The following is a 23,983-nucleotide window of genomic DNA, read 5'->3' as shown; positions in this document are numbered from 1 at the left end:
ACTGCAAATTTATATTGAAATTGCCTTAGATCAGACAAAAGTTATGGAAGCAATTTAGTTCATCCTCATAATGGCATCATTATCTCTACACTGTCTCTGATATATTTAGGATCTTCAGTTTTAGACTGAATAATTATCTAGCACTAACAGAAAAAGCAGAGTAAAATTTCTTTGATGTTTGCCAGACAGTCAAGGTATAAATCAAAAGGAAAAAGCCCAAACAAATAATTTTTGAAAAGTGAGTTAAAATAAAGAAATAACAGTAAGCATTTGCTGAATTTGGAGTATACAACTATATTTCATTAGGTACATTTACTGAATGAAAAATTATTTTTGGAACCATAGGGCAAATCCAAGGACTGAAATACAAATTCCATCACAGAGTCTGTGACAGTCCCAAAATTAGTACAAAGAACACTAATCAATAAGACTAAAATAGAGCCATTTCTTCCATTTAATGCTTCTCAAGAATGTCAGACACTGTATGACCAACTGGGAAATTCTTGTGATAGATTAGGAGCCTGTAGGAAAACTCACGAATTCAAGTGGCATATTTTGTGTTAAAACTCTTAAGAAATGGAAGAAGAGATTGTATTCGTAATTAATTTACACACTGTAGTTTTGGGAAAAATTGTCTTTCATAGCTCACTTATTTGCAACAACTATCAGCCCATAAAACCTCATCTTTGTGTCTTCATTTCTGAGACCTGACTGCTTCTCACAAAACATTTTCTGTTACTTCCATTATCCAGTTATAATTTGTACTTTGAAAATACAATATATAGGTGTATCTCTACTTAGAATCATAACTGTGAAAAGGTCATGCCATTTTTTTTTCCTAAAACAAAGTCAGATACACAAAGAATGTCACATCTGTTACAAGTTCACATCTAACACTTTGATCTGTAATTTTTATTAAGTTTCACCTGAAAGACCTCTTCCAAGATGAACATTTGAAAAGAACTACAGAAATATTTAGGGCAGGCTGTACTCACCACACTGAAATCAAGATTTTTGTCAATCCATTCTTGTCCTTCTCTGAATTCATCGTGAAGGCCCATGATATAAAGAGTATCCAATGCATCTACTATGGTAGCACCCATTTGTGAGTTTCCTACGTGCAAAAAAGAAGGGTTTCTATTACAAGTGACTATTTCACTACTTTTCTTAAACATCACAAACATGAGAAAATAACCCAAGCAGTAGCAAAGCAAAGTTACTACAAAGGTGTCAGCACAAAGAATTATCAAAGAATTATCCTTGCTCAAATAATGAGCAAGGAATTATCAGGTACAGAAGAGAATTCCCACTTCTCTTTGAAAGTATCAATCCTCTGGCACAGTTTGGCTTCTGCAGAGAAAAGAATGCTAAAGACAGAAAAAAAGAGCCCTTCTCATCTGCTTTCCCAACTTGAACTTGAGCAACTGTACTTTGACACAAAAAAAACCCCACAAAAAACCAAAGGACAGAAAGACATTCAGCTTCAAAAAGCTACTAGGAATTCTAGGATGGAAGCATTAGGGGAGGAAAAAAAAAAAGGCATAGGCAAGATAAAGCAATCAGCACTTGCAGTAACGCCTTAGTAATGCCTTGCATTTCCCAACATTTACTTCTGAAATATTCAAAGTTTGGCAATTATGGACGCTAGCTAATGATTGAAAAGCACGGCCTGATGAGCAGGGAAGCGCTGGCCGGGCGCGAGTGCCAGAGCCGCAGTCCCAAGATGTTCTCCTGGGCGTCTGCAGGGACGCGCTAGGAGCGCTAATGGATTTCTCAACTGTCACCACTTCAAGTGGAGCATTGAAAGCCAAATAAAAATCAATGGTGCTTTAAGCTGAAATGCCATTCACTTGAAACAGCAGCAATTTAGAGCTGATTGATGAGTGACTCATCGGTCTGTGCAAGGGATGAGGAGATGGTGAGCCGCGGCCCATGAGAGCCCTGATCTCCCTAGGCCATCCCGACCAAACCTGCTGCCCTCAGTAGGCACAGGTCTTGGTTTCTAGAGGAAACTAAAATCATCCTGAGTTATCTGTTTTGATTAAGTGTTTAAAACTTCCTGTGCACCAACAAAGTCACCAAATTTCACTGAATGAAAAATTAATCATACACCAGTAATCTATAATCTATACACCAGTGCATGCTGGTTTATAAACTCTGGTGAATTGATGCGTAATTTAATGACGCTAGTGACAAGCCCATTTTAGGGTTCTTTAAAAGTGCTTTCCACCTCTAATGGGAATCTCTACAGCAGTGTTCCTGCTTGGTAGTTCTTATTAATCCATTTCTGACTTTCACATGGTTAGAGCTATATTTTTTCCCCTCAAACATAACAGTAATTGAATGAAGCCATCATCCCCACTGTGTTTCTTTCACACATCTAAATGACTGAGAAAGCTTAATTCCATTTGCAGGGACTTCTTTCTCCAGATAATAAAAATTAAACACAACAGTATCCATGACAAAGTAACCACCAACTAATTTTTAAAGAATAGCCATGCATTGCTTTTAATTAATTTCAATTAGATTTTAAAAGCCTGAAGTTGGCAGTGTTTGTTAAGAAAATTCAAGTAGAGATTGGGACACGCTACCTTTTGCAAGATTAATTAAAAGACAAATCCTTTGACAAATTGTCCACCAGCCATACCTACAACTCTCTGGAAATGAATTCACTGGGGTGCTCAAGTACTATAAGGTTTAACACCTTCAGCCAAATGACAAATTCCACTGCTTATGCTAAAGTGGAGGTTGCTTTGAGCAGAGCCACAGCACTGCACTTAACTTAGCACCTTCTCAAAAGCATCATGTGACAGTTATCTAATTTATCACTTCAAAAATATGCAAATAAGACCATGACACAAGGACTACCTTCAGCACCAGCTGACAAAGTATTTTTTTTACATAAAGTTGGAATGTGTTATACAGCTTCCACCACATGCTCAAAGTAATTTCTGTTCCCTTATTTAAATCACATTGATCAAATTGTCAAATACACACAGTGTTTGAATGAATAGAGATACATAAGTCTTGGGAAATCCTGGAAGTTCCTCTTGCAATAGTTTCAAATAGTAAAAGCCTTCCAACTTAAACACAGTGGTAATCAGATCAGTAAGCTCTCGTATTCTTCAGCTTGCAAGGGATGCAGAAAACACATTGCATGGAAATGGCCTGGCGTGTCATTGTCCGCCACCCTACCTCCTCACACCTACTCCAAAGGACTTCAAACACCATGGTACAATCTTCCACAGTTTTCTGGATCTCAGAACTACATTCCACTGTCAACAATATGGGAGAGTAGTATGTTAGGGGCAAGAATAACTACTTGCCAGATGTCAAGAAAGTATCTTCAAAACCACAAATTTAAACAACCCTTTTAGCTGAATTCTCTTTGCACAGAGCCACAAAAGAAGGGCCATGGAAATTAAAAAGCACACAACTTTTGCCATCTAACAAATCCAATAGATGAATTCAGAGAGAACAGAACAGAGCTCTCTCCAGAGCTGATCAAAGGTGTTCAATGTTTCCCTAGAGCATCCCATAATGACTGAAAAATATGACCTCGCCAAATAAAGACAAGAAATTTGCTTTCACTATCCCTGTGTTAAAAGTGAGCCCTGAACCCCATATACAGAGATCTCACCTAAAATAGTAGGTCCCCAAAAGGGATTGCCTACAACCCTTCTACAGATCCTTTGGTGCTGTTTGCAGCCACAGAAACAAGTGCAGCCCAAAAAACTGGCTTATTCAGCACTTTTTGTACCTTAGAGTCAACTAAAGGCATAGGCACACTTTGAGATTTTTGTCTGGGCCATACCCTACTACATTGTTCAAACCCTCATTCCAGCTGCCTTTACACTCCTTTCTTTCACCTTTCATGTTTATGTTTTCTAGAACCATGAACGTCAAACAAAACATTACTGAGAAAAGCCTATTCTATTTTCATGTGCCTCTTTCCTAAGCAGTGATGGGCACCTGTTTCTGAGGCACAAATCAGTGTGGTTATAGTTTCTAGACTCCATGTGCAAGCTCAACTCTTTTTTATCCCAATCTTGTAAGGATAGCATATCCATCCCAACCTATAATAAATTATTAGTTTTTCTTTTTTTATATAAGCACACTATTTTGACCAAACTTGAGTTATTTTTCTTATTTCTACACATGAGTACTTCTTCCTTGAGGAAGACTCAGAAGAACAATCTTTGCATTTTCAAATCCTTTTGGCTGAAAATGTTTCCAAAAGGTCAAGAGATGACGAATCAAAATTTTGCAACAGATTGTCTGCCCAGTCTTCTTCTTTAATGTCAATCAGGCAGCAGGAAGCAAGCTAATTCCTTCCTCATGGGCATTGAGGTGGAAAAGCCCAAAATGCAGAATTCACACTCAGAAGTCTTGTATCTACAAGAATACAGGGCAGAACTGAACATAATGCAACACTGAGGACAATACACATTTAACACCTTGGCTACTCCATACTGCAAGACAGGTACATCTTAAAACTATTTGTGGGCTACATGATGCTTGGTCAGAGAGTAAAATTAGCTCTCAGCTTCTTTCTTCAAGGACTGTGTAGAGAGGATGTCATTCTTAATTTGTTCTTAAGTAAGACCTTCCACTGAATTCTTCAGTATCTACAGCTTGACCAAAACAAACAGTGACATTCTTCATCTTAAAATGTACTACACTTGCAGCAAGGCAGAGACTGCAAACTGAAGAAGGAAGAAACAGCAAGTGTTCCAGTCACTAGCCTGCACTAGGGTCAGTGTGCTGCTATAGGTAAAGGAGAAATGGATAGGCAGCAGTCCTTCCCCCTACTGATGCTGATAGAAACCATTCATCTAAAGTCATAAAGTGAAATAATTTTCCATTCATAATAGAGAATGCTCCTTTTTCTTCTTTCCCAGCCATGCCAAGATCCATAAATTTTGGATCAAAAGGACAAGGGGATAACCTTCCTGGAATTAAACTGCAGAAGGTATCATTCAAAGTGCCATAAAGTAACCCTAAATGATGAGATAACAGTTTATAGTATACACTTCTTGCTACCACCTCAAGCAGTCTATTATTGCTCCACATATAGAGGGAGCAGATGTCTCATTGTGGTGAAAAAAGCCTATAAAACAATTAAACTATAATAGAAAATAACACTTCTGCTAGCTGAAGGCACTCCTCCCAGTGTCTGCCTCTGTTCAATACAAAGGCTCAGCTAGTCATGTCACAGACGATAATAACCAATTCCAAAAAGGCTCCGTTTTAAAAACGTCAGATTAGGAAGTTTCCTCTTCATATAATTATAGTTCTAGTTGATTGAGCTCCAAATTTAATGAAGTTTGCCTAATGAATGCAATGCCCATTCTTCTAAATAAAACAGAACATCCATCATGAGCTAATGGAAAGAATTTAGCAGTGAAATAGCTGAACTATTAAGAAAATCATGCACACTCTCATTAAGCAAAAGTATTATTCCAAAGGACTGCAAAATGGTAATTCAAATTTGTAGTTAGACTTCAGTTTCTTGAGATAAGTCAAATAATTCCTTCACTCAATGCCACATAAACTACAGTTTGAAATTTCTAGCAAATAATATGACTAAGTGTAAATATCAGGGCCTCTAAAAGAAAAACAGTCTTCTTATCTAAAATTCTTTCAGTATGCCAAAGCACTAGATGAAGAACTGGCTTAGTAGTACCATTTGAAAGTCCCACAAGAGACTATCAGAGTACAAGGGAGACAGATCACTGTCAAGTGTTCCACAACAAAATGAATATGAAGAAAATAAATAGCCCATTTTCATTATACCATAAGAAAAGTGTAGAGATTTAGAACGACTGATATCAGCCTATATCAGCTCAGGGTTTCTTTGTGTATTTATTATGTGGAAGCAGAAGAGACTATAAGCAGTGAAGTACTAGAGAAAATATATTAATAGATCAACTATGCATAGATCAATTATGAACAGAAAAGACTAAAGATATGAGACATAGACAAGTTAAATAAGGAACAAGATGACAAAACTCTGCACCAACAGACTGAAGTCATGCACTAAGCTGAAAGGTAACCATCAAATAGGTGCTTCACAGAAACTTTGATTATTTAACATCTCACCCATACCTCCTCATTACTTCAACATGTATACATCACACACAAATCTCATTACCTCTCCTAAAAACAATCCATAGGAGCTTTCATTGGCCCAAGTGGAGGGTTGAGCAGGAATACCGAGTTTGCATGGGAGCAAGTTAATTTTCTTCACAGCAGCTTGTATGGTGCTGTGGGGTTTGGATGTGTGACTAAACCAGTGTTGTAAACACACGAGAATTTTGACCATTGCCGAGCAGTGCTTGCACAGCATCAAGGCTTTCTCTTTCCTGCCCCCCCGCATCCCCACAGTGAATAAGCCAGGGGAAGGCATAAGGTTGGAGAGAGAATTTCCTTTTTACCCTTTCTCCCTATGCCTGTGCTCCAACACCCCTGTACCACAAGTGTGTGAGTGTCTTACAACACACTTGGCACTTACCCAGAGACTTGCTAGAGGAGCAACAAACCTAAAGGAAATCCAGCCTAGTCAAATGGATCTCTCATTACCAAAACGTACGCTGCTGCTATGAAGTCAAGGAAACCACTTGTGGTTTAAGTGTAAAACTACCAAGGCCGCTCTGCTTCCAAAGAAATCATATAAATACAAAGAAGTCATATAAATAGAGGCATGTAACCATTCCTACTCTTCTGCCTCAAGCAGTAACTGAGAAGGAAGCATTTTATTTTTCCTCAGAAAAGACAGCAGATGACACGCCCAAAAGCAGGATGCTCATCAGTCCATTTACAATCAAGGCAGGGTTTTTATATTTCCTAAACCAGTGACAAAATCACACAGGAATAAATAACAGTAGTAAAGACTCTTACTCTCCTTGGCAAGGATAGCCTGCAGACATCAGCAGCAGCTACATTTTGAAGAAAGCTAAGGGAAATTGCAAGACTGAGGAGGAATAAGAAGCTAGATACACTAAAAGCATTTGGGCAATTACTGAAGACAAGTGTCTCTACACCACACAAAGAGCAAGTATCTCTGTGTTAAGACATCCCTGCAATCAAAATAAATTATTTTATACTCTAGAAAGCAGACTTATCTTCCTAAGCAATAAAAAGCTGGAATCCATAGTTAGTTATACGCAAAGACTAGAGATATAAATGCAAGAAAATAGCTTTCATTCTCAAAACAACTTCCCATGGCCAATGGGATGGTCATATTGACTGACAGAACCATAAGATACAAACAGAAATAGTGCCAGAAATACTATTGGTCTCAGCCTGTCTCATATCTGATTTTTTTTTTTGCAGGGCCCTGGACAGACATCACTTAGTGGAAGCTGAGCCTACTCCTACTGGTGCAGAACATGCTTGATTGGTGGTGAAGCTACTTAGGGATGGAGGCAGGATCAGCTTGCAAAAGGAATGTAAGAGGACCAAAGCCTCAAGGGGTAATTTACCATAATTTCTAAGATAAATCTCCACTAAAGCAGGCAACCTCAGCTTCAGACTCATCCAGCACTACTGACAGAGCAACCCAACCATTGGGGTGTACACAAGTATAAAGCAGATCCTCCCCTTTCCACCATAGTGGTTCCAGAAACAAAAGAGGAGATGTAAAGCCTCCCCAAGGAGAAATATATACTCTCTCAACACTCTGAAGTGTTACACTCTGAAGGTAAAAGTTTAGTTATTTTTCACATAGGCAGTTATTTTAATTCCCAGCAACTGAGTGAAAATGCTTCCTTGATAAACTCAGCCTGACATTCAATACAGAGTTATTACAATCCTAAGGAAAATAAATATTCTTGTTATTGTTATTCCTGTCTGCCCAGATTCATAATGGCTGAAAAATACATACTGGGCAAGACTGCACTATATATTAGAAAATACACCAATTTCTAGTCAAAAAGATTTAAATAATTCAAGTTTTTAGATTGTAGCAACAGAATTTCTTGATGTGACAGACAATTAGAGACATAGTATGAAAATATGTAACATGAAAATTAAAAGCAAACAATTATCAACAATTTTCTGTATCTCTAATGAGAGTCTGGCAATAAAGCTGCCACTGCTGAAGCATACCACTTGCAAAATATCTTAATGACTCACAAGGAACAAGATAACGTTTAAGAAAATTAATTAAACTTTTGAACAAGAGAGTTTAATTTCACTGAGAAAACAAGTGCCTCAAAATTAGTCAATGAAACTACACATTTCATACAAAACTGCAGTGTATGATTTCAGCTCAGTCATAAAATGCAATGAATAAGCCTGTAAGTATCCATGAAGAAACCAATTGCCTTTAACATTTTAGACTAATTTAAAAAGCAGAACAAAAACCTAAGCATGTTGATTGCTTAGTTCTGTTAAATTGCTGATAATAGACAACATGAAAAGGAGGTCTTAATGTTTTGTATCAGACAATAGAGTACTTCAGCATATAAATAACATTAAATGATCAATTTTAATGCTTTCCTTAATTCCATAACTGAGGAGGTCATGGGAGTAGAACACTGAATTGTATGCTAGACTTTGAACCTATTAAAAACTGGACCTGCTGGTATTTGTTAATAATCAACAAACTGCTGCCTGAATACCCATGCTCTTAAGACCCGAATTTTAAAACATTGTCTAAAAATCTACACGGCAATAAACCTTCCTCTTGACTGCTCTTCAGTTGATTGATTTACTTTGCTCCCTAAATCTTACATGGCCCTTCAAATTAATTCAAAATTCATGCAAGCAAGAGCTGAATGCAGTCCCCCCCTAGTACAAAGACTGAATATCCTCAGACCATTTCAATTTTCTACATTTCTATCCAATTTCCTCCATATTTTTTGTTCTCATTTTTAAAGCACCAAGACCAAACTCTATTACTGTATACAGGAGGAAGACTGTGTGCAGACCATAATAAAGATTAATGCTGGAACTATGATATCAGTTAGTGGAAGGTTAAGACCTGGTGATAACTGAAAGCCACAATGTCAGGAGAGGAAGGATAGAATGAATTTCAGAGTAGGAAAGGAAAAAGGGAGAGAAGGAAAGGAAAAAGGAGGCCATGGAAGCACATCAGAAAGAAAGCAAGAATAATGTATGAAAAGTGAATGGTGACAGCAAATCTGCTGTATATACAAAGCAGTCAATCAGAACTAATCAAAAATATAGATCTGAAGTAAGCCCATTTTAAGAAAACAGGAAGTGGAAGACTGAAGGGAAAAGTATCTGTCAATGATGGCCTGGAAGTATGAAGAGCCTAAACACTAGCAGCAATCAGTTAAACACCATGGCAAGCAAAGCAAGGCTAATAATTGAGAGTAAATAAGAGAACAAGATGCCATCTGGACTTGAGTATAGTTGTGTGACTTTATATGAAGCAAGCTAAGTACAGGTCTTCCATGACAAGATAACAATCTCTCACAAATAATTGTAAGCTAAAATACTTTGTCAGCTAGGCAGTAGGAAAAGGCATATCAAAAAAACAACACCTAAGAGCCATCATGGCACACTAGCTTTTCTGTCTTTATATTTAGGCCACTTCCACACACTTTGGTCCAAGCCACGTCCTAAATTTTCTTTGGGACAGCATAAGAGGAGCGGATTTCCAGTGGGATAGCCATAGAACTTCACCAGATGGGTGCAAAACTTGAGTGAACAGTAGCAGTGTATCAGGCACAAGCACAGTGCTCCACTCACGTGGTTGAACAGTTCCTGAATTCCAGCTGCCTGGTGCATCCTCTGGCTTCAGATGACAGCAAAGCACACCCACACCTGACTCCCTCACTGTACACATGCCCATGGAGTTGTCCTCAGCAGATTTAGGTTTAGAACTCAGAATGCTAATTCTTACTCAGCTGTCATGCCTGTTCATATTTTAACACTGTCCAAAACAAGGCTGCATGGCCTTATCTTCATTTCTTTATTATACCCCCTGTGCTCAATTCCAAAAGGTAGGAAAAAAGTTTAAATTCATGAATAGCATTCCCACAACCTAAATAATTCACAATTCAAAATAAACGTTAAGTCCAAAGATTTCCAACAAGAAACAATTTTTTTTTCCTCAGAGCAAACCATCTGGTTTATAAGAGAAGAACAGAAGAGAATGCTATTGGGAAGAATCAAAATTCTGAGCCTCAGCCCTGAACTCTAGCATGATTAATTTTTTCATTGCCATTTCATGCAGATGTTTACCTCACTATTCTATGTGTGTGTAGGTGAGGTGTGTTTATCTAATTTCACTTTGCATTTGCGCATATTTTGTTTGTTTTGTGGTATTTTCTCATTAAAGCAGAATTTTCAATCTTCTGAATAGGATTTAACGTAATTGCTTCAGGCACTTAAAGAAGTCACTGAGTACAACTGCCCTAATTATGTTGTACATGAACTAATACAAACTGTGTGAGAAGAATTCAGTAAGAATATTGTATTATTAAAAAGAACAAGACAACAGCTGCTTGTGGTGAATTTTCCCGTTTTCCTGATATGCATAGGCACACTTTTGACAGTTTGATGAAATATCAGTGACATTCAAAAAACATTCTTCCTAAGCAGTTGTTTTTATCTACAGCACCAGTACTGTAAAACACTTAAGAGGGAACATACAGACAGATTGTATCCTGTCTGCACAAATTTGCAAGTTTCAGAGAACAACTATATTCTGAATAAGCACGATACACATTGCAGGGAAGCAAAACAGTGTTAACAAATCACTATTTGCCCAATTGGCAGCATCAATCAGAAAACAGCTTTAAATGAGATAAACGAGGGAAAAGTCAGAAATTTTGTAGAGGGAAGTGTTGTCTTAGCATCAATGTTAAAGTCTTTTTAAGAAGTGAACTTGCATATCGACAGAGAATATACACAGAAGGGATGTGAGACCACCCCTTAACAAAATCTCTGAGAAAACTGACCTGCCACACAGTAAAAGAAAATAGTTCTCATGCAGATGAATAATGGTTTAAAAGATAGAAAATGGGATAAGTGTAAACAGCCATCAGTGTAAGGTAAAATCACCAGTGGGATCCTACTGAAATGATTAGGTTGGACAAAAGCTTAAATATTAAATAACTAAAAATATTTATAACATTAGCATAAATCATTGGGTACAGTGGATGAGGATTTCCAAAAGGAATGCTATTGGAGAAATGCTACCCTGTACTGTGTTTGTAGACTCAACAAGGAGCCTAAAAGACAGAGAATATAATTATTAGGAGAGGAACAGCAGACGAAACAGAAAATGGAGCAAAGTTTTAGCCTTCGTCTCAAAGACCAAAAAAGACCCCAAAACCACCGCCTTGAAAATATACAAAGAAAGAAAATAACAACATATTAGGTATGAAAAATGTAAGTAAGATAAATGAGTTTACAGGCTAAGACCCTCCATGCAGGACAGGGGCACTACTGAGGGCATATGCAGTTCTACAAACCCATGAACGGCAAGCAAGAGATGAATAATGGATTTATTTCTTTTTTCCAACATCAAAACCAGTAATCCAGGACAGCGAGCAGCCTTCAAAACTAAAAAGTTTTCTACACAATATCAAATCAAACTATGGAACCACTCATAGTGGGTTATGTTGCTCTTAAGGTTGGCCAGACTCCAAAGCAGTTTGGATAAAATCAAGGAAAAATCTACTAGAAGTGATTAAATAAACTTGCTGCCTCTGACCACAGAAGCACTAGCACTATACAAACTTCTGTAAGGCTGTGGAGTACTCTGAGACAAGCTCACTATGAGCTTTTCCTGCTCTTACATGTCTTCCCTAGGTACCTGCTGTGAGCAATTTTTGAACACTGAGTTACAATCATGTTTGATCTGTCATCTGACCTAAAGGAACTTTTCTTCTGATATTAGAACACTGTTCTAGTTTCAAACAAAGCCAGCAGCTCAAGAGTTATGCTCTTTCTCAAAATTTTATCTTTTCAAAGTTCATCTTACTGGTCAAAAAATACACATTCAATGTACTTATAATATTCAACATTATCTTGCTGTAATCACTCATTATGGAGTTTGCAGAGGACACAGATGCACAGGCCTGTCTTAAGGCCATTTCCATTTATTTTAAAATTGACTTGAACCTGAAATACAGAGATTAGGCTGAAATTTGCATTGTGAAATTACCTCTCTTCCCTAGTTAGGAAGAATGGATTTTCTTTCCCTTTCCATTTGCCACAGAAAAAGGCAATAATGACTAAATTACTTGTGCATGTACAGTTAAAATATAAGAACTACTGCTCACTAAGGAGGCTTTTGTTTATCAAGATAACATATAGTCAAGAACATTTTTGTTTACATATACACCTCATATTCCCTTTTTGTGCTCATTTATCCTCTACATGGATTCAGAGGTTGAACACACGCACAGAAAAAGGATGTTGAGCAGAAGCTGTGATTTCCATCTGTCTTTTTATTAGGATTTTACAGTGAGAAGACACGAGAAGTTTTCCACCATATTTTTAAAAGGTCATTCCAGTCTTTAAAGTGTATAATCTATTTTCTTTCCAGTAAAAGTGTTTGTCTCCATACTATTTATAAACAGGTATTTTGCCAGCTAAAAACCAAACAAATGAACAAACCAGAAAATACAAAAGGCTTACTAAATCAGACACCCTTGACAATTAATGTGAACTTGAAAAGTAAATTACAACTAATCAGGTGACAGCAGATGATAATGTTAGAGCAGCTCAGGCAGCCCAGTAACTGCCACAAGGACAGATAAAAAAATGTCTTATAAACTAAAGAATATTTCCAAGGGTAAATAATAATAAAAACTCTGTTACAGTGTTTTCTTTTAGTGCTTAGAAGAAATATTCCACCCCTCACTTCAGGAACCACAAAGAGGACAAAGAAATCACATTGCTCTCCCAGGCTGTACTGTACTTGTCAAAGGTATTGGAAAAGCAGGCTCCTGTGCCTGACTCAGCTCCTTCTTGCCACAGCCTCCCATCCTTGCAGTGTGACAGATGCATTTTCTTTGGGAGTTCTGCTGGTCCTGCTCCCTGGCACAGGGAGAAATGCACTGTCAGATCTCCATTGCTTAGCAACACGAGGAGCCGCTGCAGGAGCTTCCTACACTGCTGCGGCACCGGGCAGTCACCTCAGCAACTTTCCCCCGTGTCACCGGGGTGCATCAGTGGCACTGGCAGCAAAAGGCTGAGGCTAGACATGCTCAATGATGTGGTACAAACCAAGTAGTCCACTGGTATATCAAGGAATATTCAACACATGAACTTCCCCACCTGAATCCTTGAGTTATTCCCTCAGACATATCTCGCTCACCAATGACACTTAAAATGCCAGACAAAAAATTCCTCATAAAAGAGAGGACAGATTTATTTGGTCAAGCTTTAAGGAAGAGATAAGGCACTGCATTGCAGCCTTGGGGCTCTACCATGTACCACAAATGCAATCACAATGTGACTTCACTGACAATTCTCTCTTCCCCCTCAGAAGACAGGATCCCAAGAGAGAGCTGGCAGGCAGCTCAGGTTAAATTGACTGTTTGCATGGCATGTGAGGTGAGAGAACAGGAGAGACATGAAAGCACTATCAATGCAGCTCTAGTGTGACAAAATACAAAATAATGACTTCATTAAATCTTTGGGCATGAGAATAGGCATGTGTATATGCAAGCATCCATAAATTCTAAACTTTTAAAACTTTTTATCACTATTAAAATCTTTCCACACCCTTCAAAACACATCTAGACATATAACTGTCTATGGATTATGTGCATTACCAGATCATCTTCATATAAAGCAGCTCATCTCTGACAGAATACATCCAAATGCAAGGTTTAGACATGCACTGCTAGTAATATGGGAAGTTTTCAATTTTGCAAGAATTGTATCAGTACTTGACATGCACTTATTACTGGACAAACTGCACATCTTCACTTTATTTTTAGATAATTAAAATTAGCAAAACAAACCAAAAACCAAGCTCAAAACAACATAAAAAACACCACAAATGTCAGAACTCTCATTTCAGAAAGCATCAGGTTAGATGACAGCCCACAATCTCTAGTTTTGGTGAGGACAGTGCTCCAAATTGCCCAAGTATTGTCTATTTTCTTTATATTGTTCCTTACAGTAGTTCAGGTTCTCAAATAAGCATATTTTAGAAAAACACAGATTGAAGACTGATGCAAACTAACTAGTACTAACTACTCAATTTAACTCACAATAAAGTATCCTTACAGCTTATGCTATGGTAATTAGTTCATATTATACTGGATACAAACACATACAGTTTAAAACTCTGAAGCATATCAGGACTGAATAATTTTGTTTGTGTTTTCAGGAGATGTTCATCTACATCAAACAGAGACAAATCATCTGCAAACATCATGTTTCAGGTGGTTACTCTCATCCTCAAAAGCAAATCCAATCAGATTTCATTACAGGGAGAGAATCCAACAATACCATCAACTACTCTGGTTCATGCTAAACTCAGAAAACCTCTTGAAGCAAGCTCAGTGTTTGCTGTGCTTGCTCACTGTCTTACATGCATCACTTTCATAATCAGCCTCTTTACCCTTTGTGTTCTAATGAGAACTTGACCACAATCCCACACAAACCCCCTCTGCAACAAGACCCTGCAGCTGCCATCAATTTTTTTCACCAATTTAAGCAGTCCAACAAAAAAGGCCAACTTTTCTTTCTTAGCTTAGCTGCTACAACCTTCAGCAGAGCTGCAAATAAAAGTCTAAACTGGAAAGAAAATTTACACCTCTCTGCTGCACCTTCTCCTTGACTTTTATATTTCATTTTACAGGGTAGGAATAAATGCCTGCCTTTTCAAAAGCAGTTATCACCCCGATTCAGCAAGAGAGAACCTATTAAGGTTTGTTTCATATATCATCTAAATGTAAATATCTTTAAAAGCTCACCCACTCCCAGTCATACTTTCTCAAAGCAGTACCATACTACCAGTGCTGTGACCCAGCTGTGGAAGAGGTGCTGCTCAAGATACTGCCCAACTACACGGTTTGAAAGACAGTATTTTTAGCAGACTCTCCTTTACAATTTACAGTCAGACATCTCAAAAAGACTGGCAAGAGTTTCTTGCTGCAGGCCAACTAAAGCAACCTACCATGTTTTGTCATAAAAGTCAAACTAATAATTGAGGAAGCCCATAAACATCCTTGCTGGCATGCTTCAGCAAGGCATAGAGCATCTTGCTTTAAAGTTTATAAAGTTTATCCTTCTTTATATTTTTAATTACTTAAAAGTAAGATTTAAGAGCAGAGAAGGCCACCTCCTCTGCCCTTCTCTGACCGCAGACTGAAACCCGCTTGATCTTGCAATGTTAGAAAAAGTTGTGTTCTCCTTGGCATAGATATAGATATACACTGCTTTAGACAAAAGTGGAGTCCAACGGAGAAGACTAATGACTTATTTGTCTTCCAAATTGAATCGTGTTTAACCTCACTTGGGAGTTATCAGCAAACCTGATTTCCCAAAGATTCATGCAAAGGGCTGCCTTTCATTCAACCAGTGATACCATCTCCTTGCAGGATCTCATAGACGTGCTAGGAATTGAAATGGAAGCACAGTAGATTGCAGTAATGGCTGAAAATAGTTTGGATCAGATCATCTTTGAGATGAATAATAAAAACAGATTTTGCTGAGCATCTTTTTATTAAGACTAGCATGAGGTTTCAAAAAAAATTAAGCAACCCTTCTATAAAGGCAAATACTGCTGGGAATCGTGTCAATAGGGGTAATAGAGATTGGTAAAGAGCTTGGAATAACAATACAGCCTAAGACAGTCCTTGACAAAGACCAATTGCCACACACATCTCCCCCATCAACCATCCACCAAATGAACAATAGCTGATTCTATTTTAGACTTGATATACGCTGAAGATTATGTGTTTCAGAAAAGTTTTTCATATGAAATAGCCTTGAATAGAGCAATCATGACATGATTTGGCTAAAAACTAAATGGCACAAAATAGCATCTGGATTTTAAAAGGACAAATATGTAGGGCATTGGCTGCTAGAGTTAGCTGGAACAAGAGGAGCAGAAACTTTAGCATGGACAAGGCCTACAATTTCTTTCAGAAAGCAATGCCAAAATTTTAAAAATAAGCTCTCCAAAGAATAATCATTCCAAGAAAAAAAGCAGAAATCCTCCAGACTCATTAGCAGACATGTTAGAAGTAAGCAGAGGAGGAATGGAAAAAAAAATACTACAGTGAAATTGCAATTCGTAACTGCTTCAAAATATCATGTCAGTCACATTAAAAACAAACATCATAAAAATGTCTTTCTGCCACATGAAGGAAAACAACTTACTTCATAGAGTCTGGGTTACAAACCAAGGCTAATCTAGAATTACACATGGCAAATTAAGCAACAGATTTGCAAGTAGCAAAGACTACATGATCATAGAGGTGAACATTAAAGATTTTTCCCTGTCAAATCCAATTTCATCAGCTGTAAAAAATATAAAGGAAAACCATCAATTAATCATAACATAAAACTAAATCACAGTGAGGTGCAGAAGAGATCTTCTTAGCGAAACTTATGGCAGTGCCTATGTACAAGATAACAAAGTATCTAAGAGTGCTACACAATGCTGTGCTGGTACCTAAGAAATGCCCTTGCGCCGTGGAAGCAGCCTTTTGCTCCAGTGTTGCACTCAGCTCACTCTCTCCTTGCACTGTGCTAAGCACCACTGGTGAGGCACTGGCACAGGTTGCCCAGAGAAGCTGTGGGTGTCCCAACCAGCTCAGAACCAGGCTGCATGGGGCTCTGAGCAACCTGGTCTCATGGAAGGTCCCAGCCCATGGCAGAGGGGTTGGACTAGATCATCTTTAAAAGTTTCCCTCCAACTCAAATTCTTCCATGCTTCTCATGGAACTAAACACAAAGATCTAGACAATACGAGGTGGGTTTAAAAAAAAAAACAAAACAACCCAACACATTTATATTCATTGCATCTCAAAATATAACCAAAAAATAACCATCATTGCATCAGGACCTTCATTTATATATGTGCACATGCACACAAAGCATCAGTGTACATAGACACAGCTTAGTCTCTGCAACAATAAGAACATACTACTCCCAAAAAGATAGGTCAATAAAGTAATTCAATGAAATACCACTGAAATAATACATTTCTGTCAATCACACTTAGAAAGATTCTTTATTAAAACAGAGTTTGCTAGAAAGTTCGAGAAGACTTCCAAAGAAAATACATGGACAGAAATATTAAAAAAAAAAAAAAAATCACAAACAAACCAGAAAATATAGCCTACCAAATATGTTGGTGGAATGTCCTTTCCGGGCAATTGGTTTGAGCTCATTATGTCCCCATCCATATTGCCTGTAATTGTCCCAGGCATGCTTCATCATCTAAGAAACAGGAAAAAAATAGGATTTGATTACATTGTAAAACTACTCTCTATGAATACAACATTTTACTCCTTCTTTGAGATTTCATCTTTCACAAGCATCCCAGCACAGTGACTAATTATTTTGTCACTGCTTCTGTTACAGAAATCAGATTTTACAGCATGAATAAATTTGGAAAAAATTTCAGGCCTATTTGACTTGAGCTACAGATCCTAATGCTCTGCATTAGGTTGTTTTCTTGTTCTTTCTTTTCCTTCAACATATGCACAGACATTTAAGAATGTAAGCATAAGGAATGCATTTAAGTGTAAGGAATTGCTGTAAAACCCTGGCAAATGTCTTAAGATACTAACTAAAAGAAAAATATATCTACTGATACCTGAAGCATAAAAAGGATTCATTTACACTGGTACATCCAAATAGGAATCAACAATTTTACAAAAGGCATAACAGATTTCTCATTAGCAACACCTACTTGACAAAGATGTACCGTCATATAGCCTCTACCAAAAGAAATGCCAAAAGCTTTGCTTTTTAGAAAGCATAATGAACAAAGCAGTGTAATGTTATTAACATTTACTACACAAAACATTTAGCTTTTTAATAGATATTTCCACCACCTAGTAAGAAAATTGCATCTAAAAACCCAAAAGGTCTTGCTGACTAGTTGTGCACATGAGCCACTAAGCAATGTTTTTATGAATTTGCTAAAACTCTTTAAACTCCTTACTTGTTGGAAATTCAGCAGCCACCAAATTGCAAAGTGAATGCAGTTTTAAATAAATAAATATTATTAGTACACAAACAGGTAAAAGAAAGTAATAGGAAGAAATTAGATATTAAAAGACATTGACTGCCCCAGACACAAGAACAGTAACAAGAAACCTTTAGAACAGCCATGTGTCTGTAACCACAACATTTTACATATTTTATTTTAGATTTCATTTTAAAAATAGTATTAAAATAGTGTTAATATAAACAAAAGCCCCAAGAAAATGTATAGGACTTAAAATCATGATTTTCACAAGTCTGATAAATGCTTTCTAAGAGGAGTAACTATGTAAATGTAACTAACAGAACAATACTAACCCTTTAAGAAACTGAGGCAAGGCAATCTGTTTTCACTACAATTTACATGACTGTAATTTTCTTATTTTAATCAGACAGCCACCATACTCACAGAAAATGTGAAGGAACAAGCAGATGCTAGCTAAAAAATTAGGTGCAGCCAGCTGCCTTACCAGCACTACCTCACATCTCTCCTCTTACTACCTCTCAGATTCCTCCTCCCACCATATTCAAGATTTAGTGGAAGTCAGCATCTTTCAAACTGCATCTAAACTGCCTGCTGAGACATGGAAAACAAAGTTTCTGTTCCCCCTACAACCATCAAGAGACCCCTATCCAAACTACAAAGCCATAATTCCTTTAAATGTAAGCTGCCTCCAAATTTCCCATGGCCCTGTTAAGTCATGCCTAGACAATAAATTTGAACCCTCCACAGGCCCATGGAGCTGGGGAGCACTTCTGTGTTAAACTGGCATCAACCTAAGCACAGTTGCCCATCTCAAGATGCCAAAGTCCCACTCCTTTTGTCATTCAAAGTCAACTCACATGTTGCTTTCAGTATTTGCACTGATTTTGACACCTGATTAGGCCATAATACTCTAGAACTTCTTTTAGTGCCATGAACTAGCAGTGTAAGAAAAAGAGGATGCAAATATATTAAAAGAGGAGAGAAAAGCCATTTCCCTAGCAGTCACAAACTCCTTAGTGTTTAGACAGCACTTAGCAAATTGACCAATTCATGGCTATTGAACATCAAGATGAATCAGGTAAAGGGACCCTCTCTTGACAGGTAAGAAAAGTGCAGTGTGACAAATCCAATAAAAGCCTGGGACAGGCAGTAAGCACAGAAGTTCCTCAGAGAGCTCTCACTGATGTTATCCAGAACAAACCTACAATTTTCCATATAAAATTGTTCATTAATTTAGTATCATAAAATCGAGACTCACAGCACCATTCATATGGGAAGGAACCTCAGGATGCCTCTCCTGCTCAACCTCCTGCTCAAAGCACGATCACTTATGGGATCACTCTGGGCTACTTTAGGCTTTATCTAGTCAGGGTAGACTTAAGGACTGGGGACAGTCAAGGCTTCTGTGAAGGGTCCTGCTGTAACCTGCAGCCTGCCAGTCCTAAAAACTCTACTTGGGAAAACAGACTTAAAGGTTCAGAAAGAACTAGAGGATAAAACAAAAGGCTGACCAGTGCACTCTTTGTGTTTGAAAGCAGAGAGATAACTAAACAACATGTGACCATGACGTGGCAGATCCAACCAACTGGCTTGCACATAAGGGAAACTGGGTTTCTGAGATCTTTGGATGTCCCAAATAAATATTTCATGAAGAAGAATCAAATAGGCATTAACATTCTGATAGCAAATACCAGAACAGACCAAAACTAGCTAAGTCCAGGAGAAGAACAACTTGTTTCCTCACAGCAGAAGCTTAATTATGGAATATTTCACTGTCCTAATTCGCTGTACTTCTGGGGGGGAAGGTACATAATTTATTACAGAATATTTCATTCTGAAGAAACCCAAAAAAAGTATGCAAATTACAAAGGGCTAAAACAGAATACATACAACACAAGATGTTTCTCTATATATAATATATCCTAAGAAAATTTTATTAAGATAGAAACTGAAAAGGAGTACATTTCAATGGGTGCATGAATTAATGCAGAAGTAACTTAAGAATACACTAGTGAGACCTGAAAGTCTCTTCAACACAAGAGACTAAGACACAGTTGACTGCATCAACTAAGACTGAGATAAGAAATCGTATTTTGAGGAGACTAAGCTACTTTGGTAAGCACAAACACACCTGTCCTGCCTCTCTGCCTGCCCCAAAAACTAAGAATATGTGTTTTAAGTCCTCAAGAATCATTCATGACACTAAGCAGCCAACTGATTGTTTCCAGATGAACACTGACCGTTACTTGGGCACTCAACTCGCTGCTTTCCTCCACCACAAAGCAAGCAGACTGCATGATATCATGTTAGCAGAGAGCTGCACATCACACGCAAGTGAGAAGCCCCAGAGCTCTTGCATACAGTATTAAGTTTTGTAAGGAGGAGATGCCAAGAGATCTTGTAACAACATGGAGGTTTCTGTTACTGTCAGAACAGGTAGCCTGTTATACTACAGACAGAACATCTATACCATTGGGAACAGTTGTGGACACGAAAGCTTTGGAGAAACACAAGAAGACAGACGCCTCTGACAGCTACAAAATTTAACTGAGGATGGCATTTTGGCTCAGAAAGTACAAACAACATGAACTCTTGATCGGAAAAACAAAATTATTTCTATAGGTAAGCTAGGTAGCGTTTGCATAGTGCAAATTGGAAATGCTGAAGAATAGCTGCAGGGATAGGCAGCTTTTCCTAAAACAAAGCTCTGTCTTTAAGAGGAGAGGAAAGTCTCAGAACTGATTGGAACATCGGCACTACAGATAATAGCAAGAAGGTAAAACTATTTAAAAAACAAATGTACCCAGTCCTTAAAGAACTCAAGAGAGGTACCTCAAGCTCAGTAGAATGAAAATTACAAGCATGGATCAGTAAGTGTGAAAACCACAAGACACACATTTCCATAGCTGAAATTTCCATATCTGATAGCAGTTTGTCACAGGAAAGGACTGGAACTTGGGCATGTCATATACACATCTTGCAATCTGGCCACCAGAGAACAAGCAGTTTTGACTTTTAACTGACACCATTAATGACAGATCTTGCTTTTGAAAGCAAAATCATTCATGGGCTATTGATCTGCTGCATCCTAATCTTGAAAATGTTTCTTATGGGATGTAATGGAAATAACAACTAGCAAGATGCTGCTGTAAATACAACTTGGTAATTCTACAAAAAAGACTAATCTGGACTCTGCTGCAAGACAGACAGAAAAGGAAGAAGCAGGACGTGCCAAATGAAACTGCTTTTCTAGGTACACCATTATATAATTGGTTTTGCTGACTTTAGAACATGTTCATGGGATCTAATCTCCTACAGTCACTGGGAAATCAGATTTTTATAAAGAAGTTTTATAAAGACAGAGTGGCAATGATGTCTTTTGACAAACAATAAAAGAAGGCTACAATTATTGAAAAGTGAGTTGTAAGGCAGTTCTACCACTACACCAGCATGTCACAAACAGTAATTCAAGGTAAGGATTTGTTCAAAAACCGCTTTCCAGTCTTAAAAACAGGACAGGCAACCGGCAGACAAAGTAGGAGTCCTGAGAAACAAGCAAAAGAACCAATTTTCTGGCAAATTGCTGTATTTACTGGTTCCTGCCATTCCATCAGGAACATGCATAACAGACAGCAAATAGGTTTTGCTTTCAAAGCAATGTATTCTGATTAAGGATACAATTTTGAGAGATTTATATAAACCATCTTCAAACTCTATTTTAAAATTAACCAAGGACTTGCTGACAAAATTACTGCTCAATTGGCAGATTAAAAATTAATAATCATTTTCCTACTGTTGGACGTTAATTTAAAAAATTATCATTTCCTTGTATACTCAGATTGTTGATGAAACTTAGAAAACTCATACATTTATTTTCTGGGAACGCTATCTCAAAAGAAATTATTTTAGGCATCAGTTCATGCCTCTGTCATGCATTTTTAAACATGTCACTGAAAAAGTCTGTTTGGAATATGTTCCTAACACACACAGAACACTAGGTTTTCTTTTACTGTCAAATCTGGTAACAAATCCATTAATAAAACAAAAACACTTATCAGATGGAGGCAAAGTGGGAAACTCTTTTTGCTGGCATTAAATACTTGAAGCTTTAGATGCCTGATGAAATTACATAGGAAAATCCTTCAGACTGGTGAGAACTGGAACAGTAGATGTAAAGAGCCTAAATCTGGAGAGCTTGCAGCAGTGAACCTTGCTCAAAAATGTTAAGAAAGCCAAATATTTTTAATTCAACATGATGCAAGTATTTTTGACCTTGGGCATGATCACGGTTTCAAGAAAGAGAATATGGTATTCACAAGATTGATTGGTGCTGCGCTGTTAAGAAAAGTAGAGCCTCTTGGATCAACTTTGTAAACAACCACAGCTGCACATCAGCCAGGAGACAGAGGTTCCTATAGCTCCTTTCTTCCAGTCTTGTCCTTTTAGGCATCAGTCTAAGCTTAGCCATCATCTGCTTAGCCCTGCACCCCTGCCAATTCTACCCCATCCTTTTTGAGGCTGAAAGACCAGAACTACATGAAGCTTACAAGATGCAGGGGCACCTGAGCTTCACAGGCTGAGGTAAAGGACCTCATCTGTTCCCTTCTCCTTCTCTGAAATGCTGAAATGCTCACTGTCTGCCATTAAGCACTACAGTGACATTTCCAAGGAACTATAAAAAACACAATTTCTCATTCTCAAGTGTACTAAGTCACCTCACAGCTTTTCATACTTAGCATGAAGTTGGAATCTCTCCATCTCCAGCCCCAATATGCATCATTTTACATTTAGCTGAGAAATAAAAAAAGAGATTATCACTCAGTCCCATAAGGTTTTTCTGCAATTCTTCACATTGGCAGCAAAGTTGCCATAGCACTACACATCCATTTTCAAACTCTAAATAATTCATTTGTATAATTTAGAGCATGGATCCCCAGCACATGTCCTCTGTGACCTCCAGCACTGTTTATCTGCACTCTCCATTTCCTGCCTTCTAACCAGTTTTCCAGGCAAACACAGAAACTATCCTCCATCCCATAACTGCTTAGTTCAACACCTATTAGCAGTGAACCTTGCCAAATATTTTTTTTAAAACTATGTATCCAACCATCTCTCCATTATTCACATGGTTGTTGACTCTTCTGGGGATCTTCTATGGCTTTGGAATAGAGCAGGACATCATACATATCTATATGCTCAGTGATTCTATTCCCTCTTCTGGTTTCTGGTAATCTGCAGTTCATTCAGCAGTCACAGGGTTCTGCAGTTGCTTTGGCTTCTCCTTGAATCCCTTTCAAAAACTGATGCCTTGTTAGCCACTATTCCTCTGGTAACAAAGCAGAAAATAAGAATAGATGCCAGCGATGCAAATCAGGAATCCAAATCTCAGAGTGAACTAATTAGAGTGAACTGTAGGGAGTTTCAGGTAGCTCAGTATTGTATGTAGATGGTCTCTGACTTAATGGAATGCACTGTGAGGGGTTACACAATCAACTACCAGTAGCTCAGACTCTGTATCAATATCATCACTACTACCAATACTTGAGAGCTAACACCATCAGGAAAACTGCATGTTAAAAACACATTGGCATATATCCTATGGAGCTGCTCCAGTAAACACAGAGGGGACTACAAGAGAAATTATGTAAAGATGACTAACAAGAACATAACAGGATGCTCTGGCTTTCCAATCAAAATCTCCGTAGCTCAAAACACACCTATTGTCACTTGTATAATAGATCATGTGTAATTTAAAACAGAGATCTCTTCAATCTAGCTGTAATTCATGATTTTTGCTACCAGCATTTCTGTTTCACAAGAATAAATGGCATAAAA

General features: G+C 37.8%; 1 protein-coding gene across 1 annotated transcript in view; it reads right to left on the bottom strand.

Moving 5' to 3' along the window:
- The window catches only part of MAN1A2 (mannosidase alpha class 1A member 2), a 133,742-nt gene that overhangs the window by 72,500 nt on the left and 37,259 nt on the right, over positions 1–23,983 (bottom strand). Inside the window, exons 3-4 of the mRNA XM_054269673.1 lie at positions 17,295–17,391; positions 996–1,114 (exon numbers count right to left, since the gene is read on the bottom strand). Coding sequence (XP_054125648.1) covers positions 996–1,114; positions 17,295–17,391 — 216 coding nt within the window. The remainder of the gene's footprint in view (positions 1–995; positions 1,115–17,294; positions 17,392–23,983) is intronic.

The sequence above is a fragment of the Melozone crissalis genome, unplaced genomic scaffold, assembly GCF_028551555.1.
Source record: "Melozone crissalis strain CALT ecotype California unplaced genomic scaffold, PUWL_Pcris_2 ptg000008l_1, whole genome shotgun sequence".
In the NCBI taxonomy this organism is placed as follows: domain Eukaryota; kingdom Metazoa; phylum Chordata; class Aves; order Passeriformes; family Passerellidae; genus Melozone; species Melozone crissalis.
The sequence above is the reverse complement of the archived record's forward strand: the minus strand, read 5'-3'. Positions and strand labels throughout refer to the sequence as shown.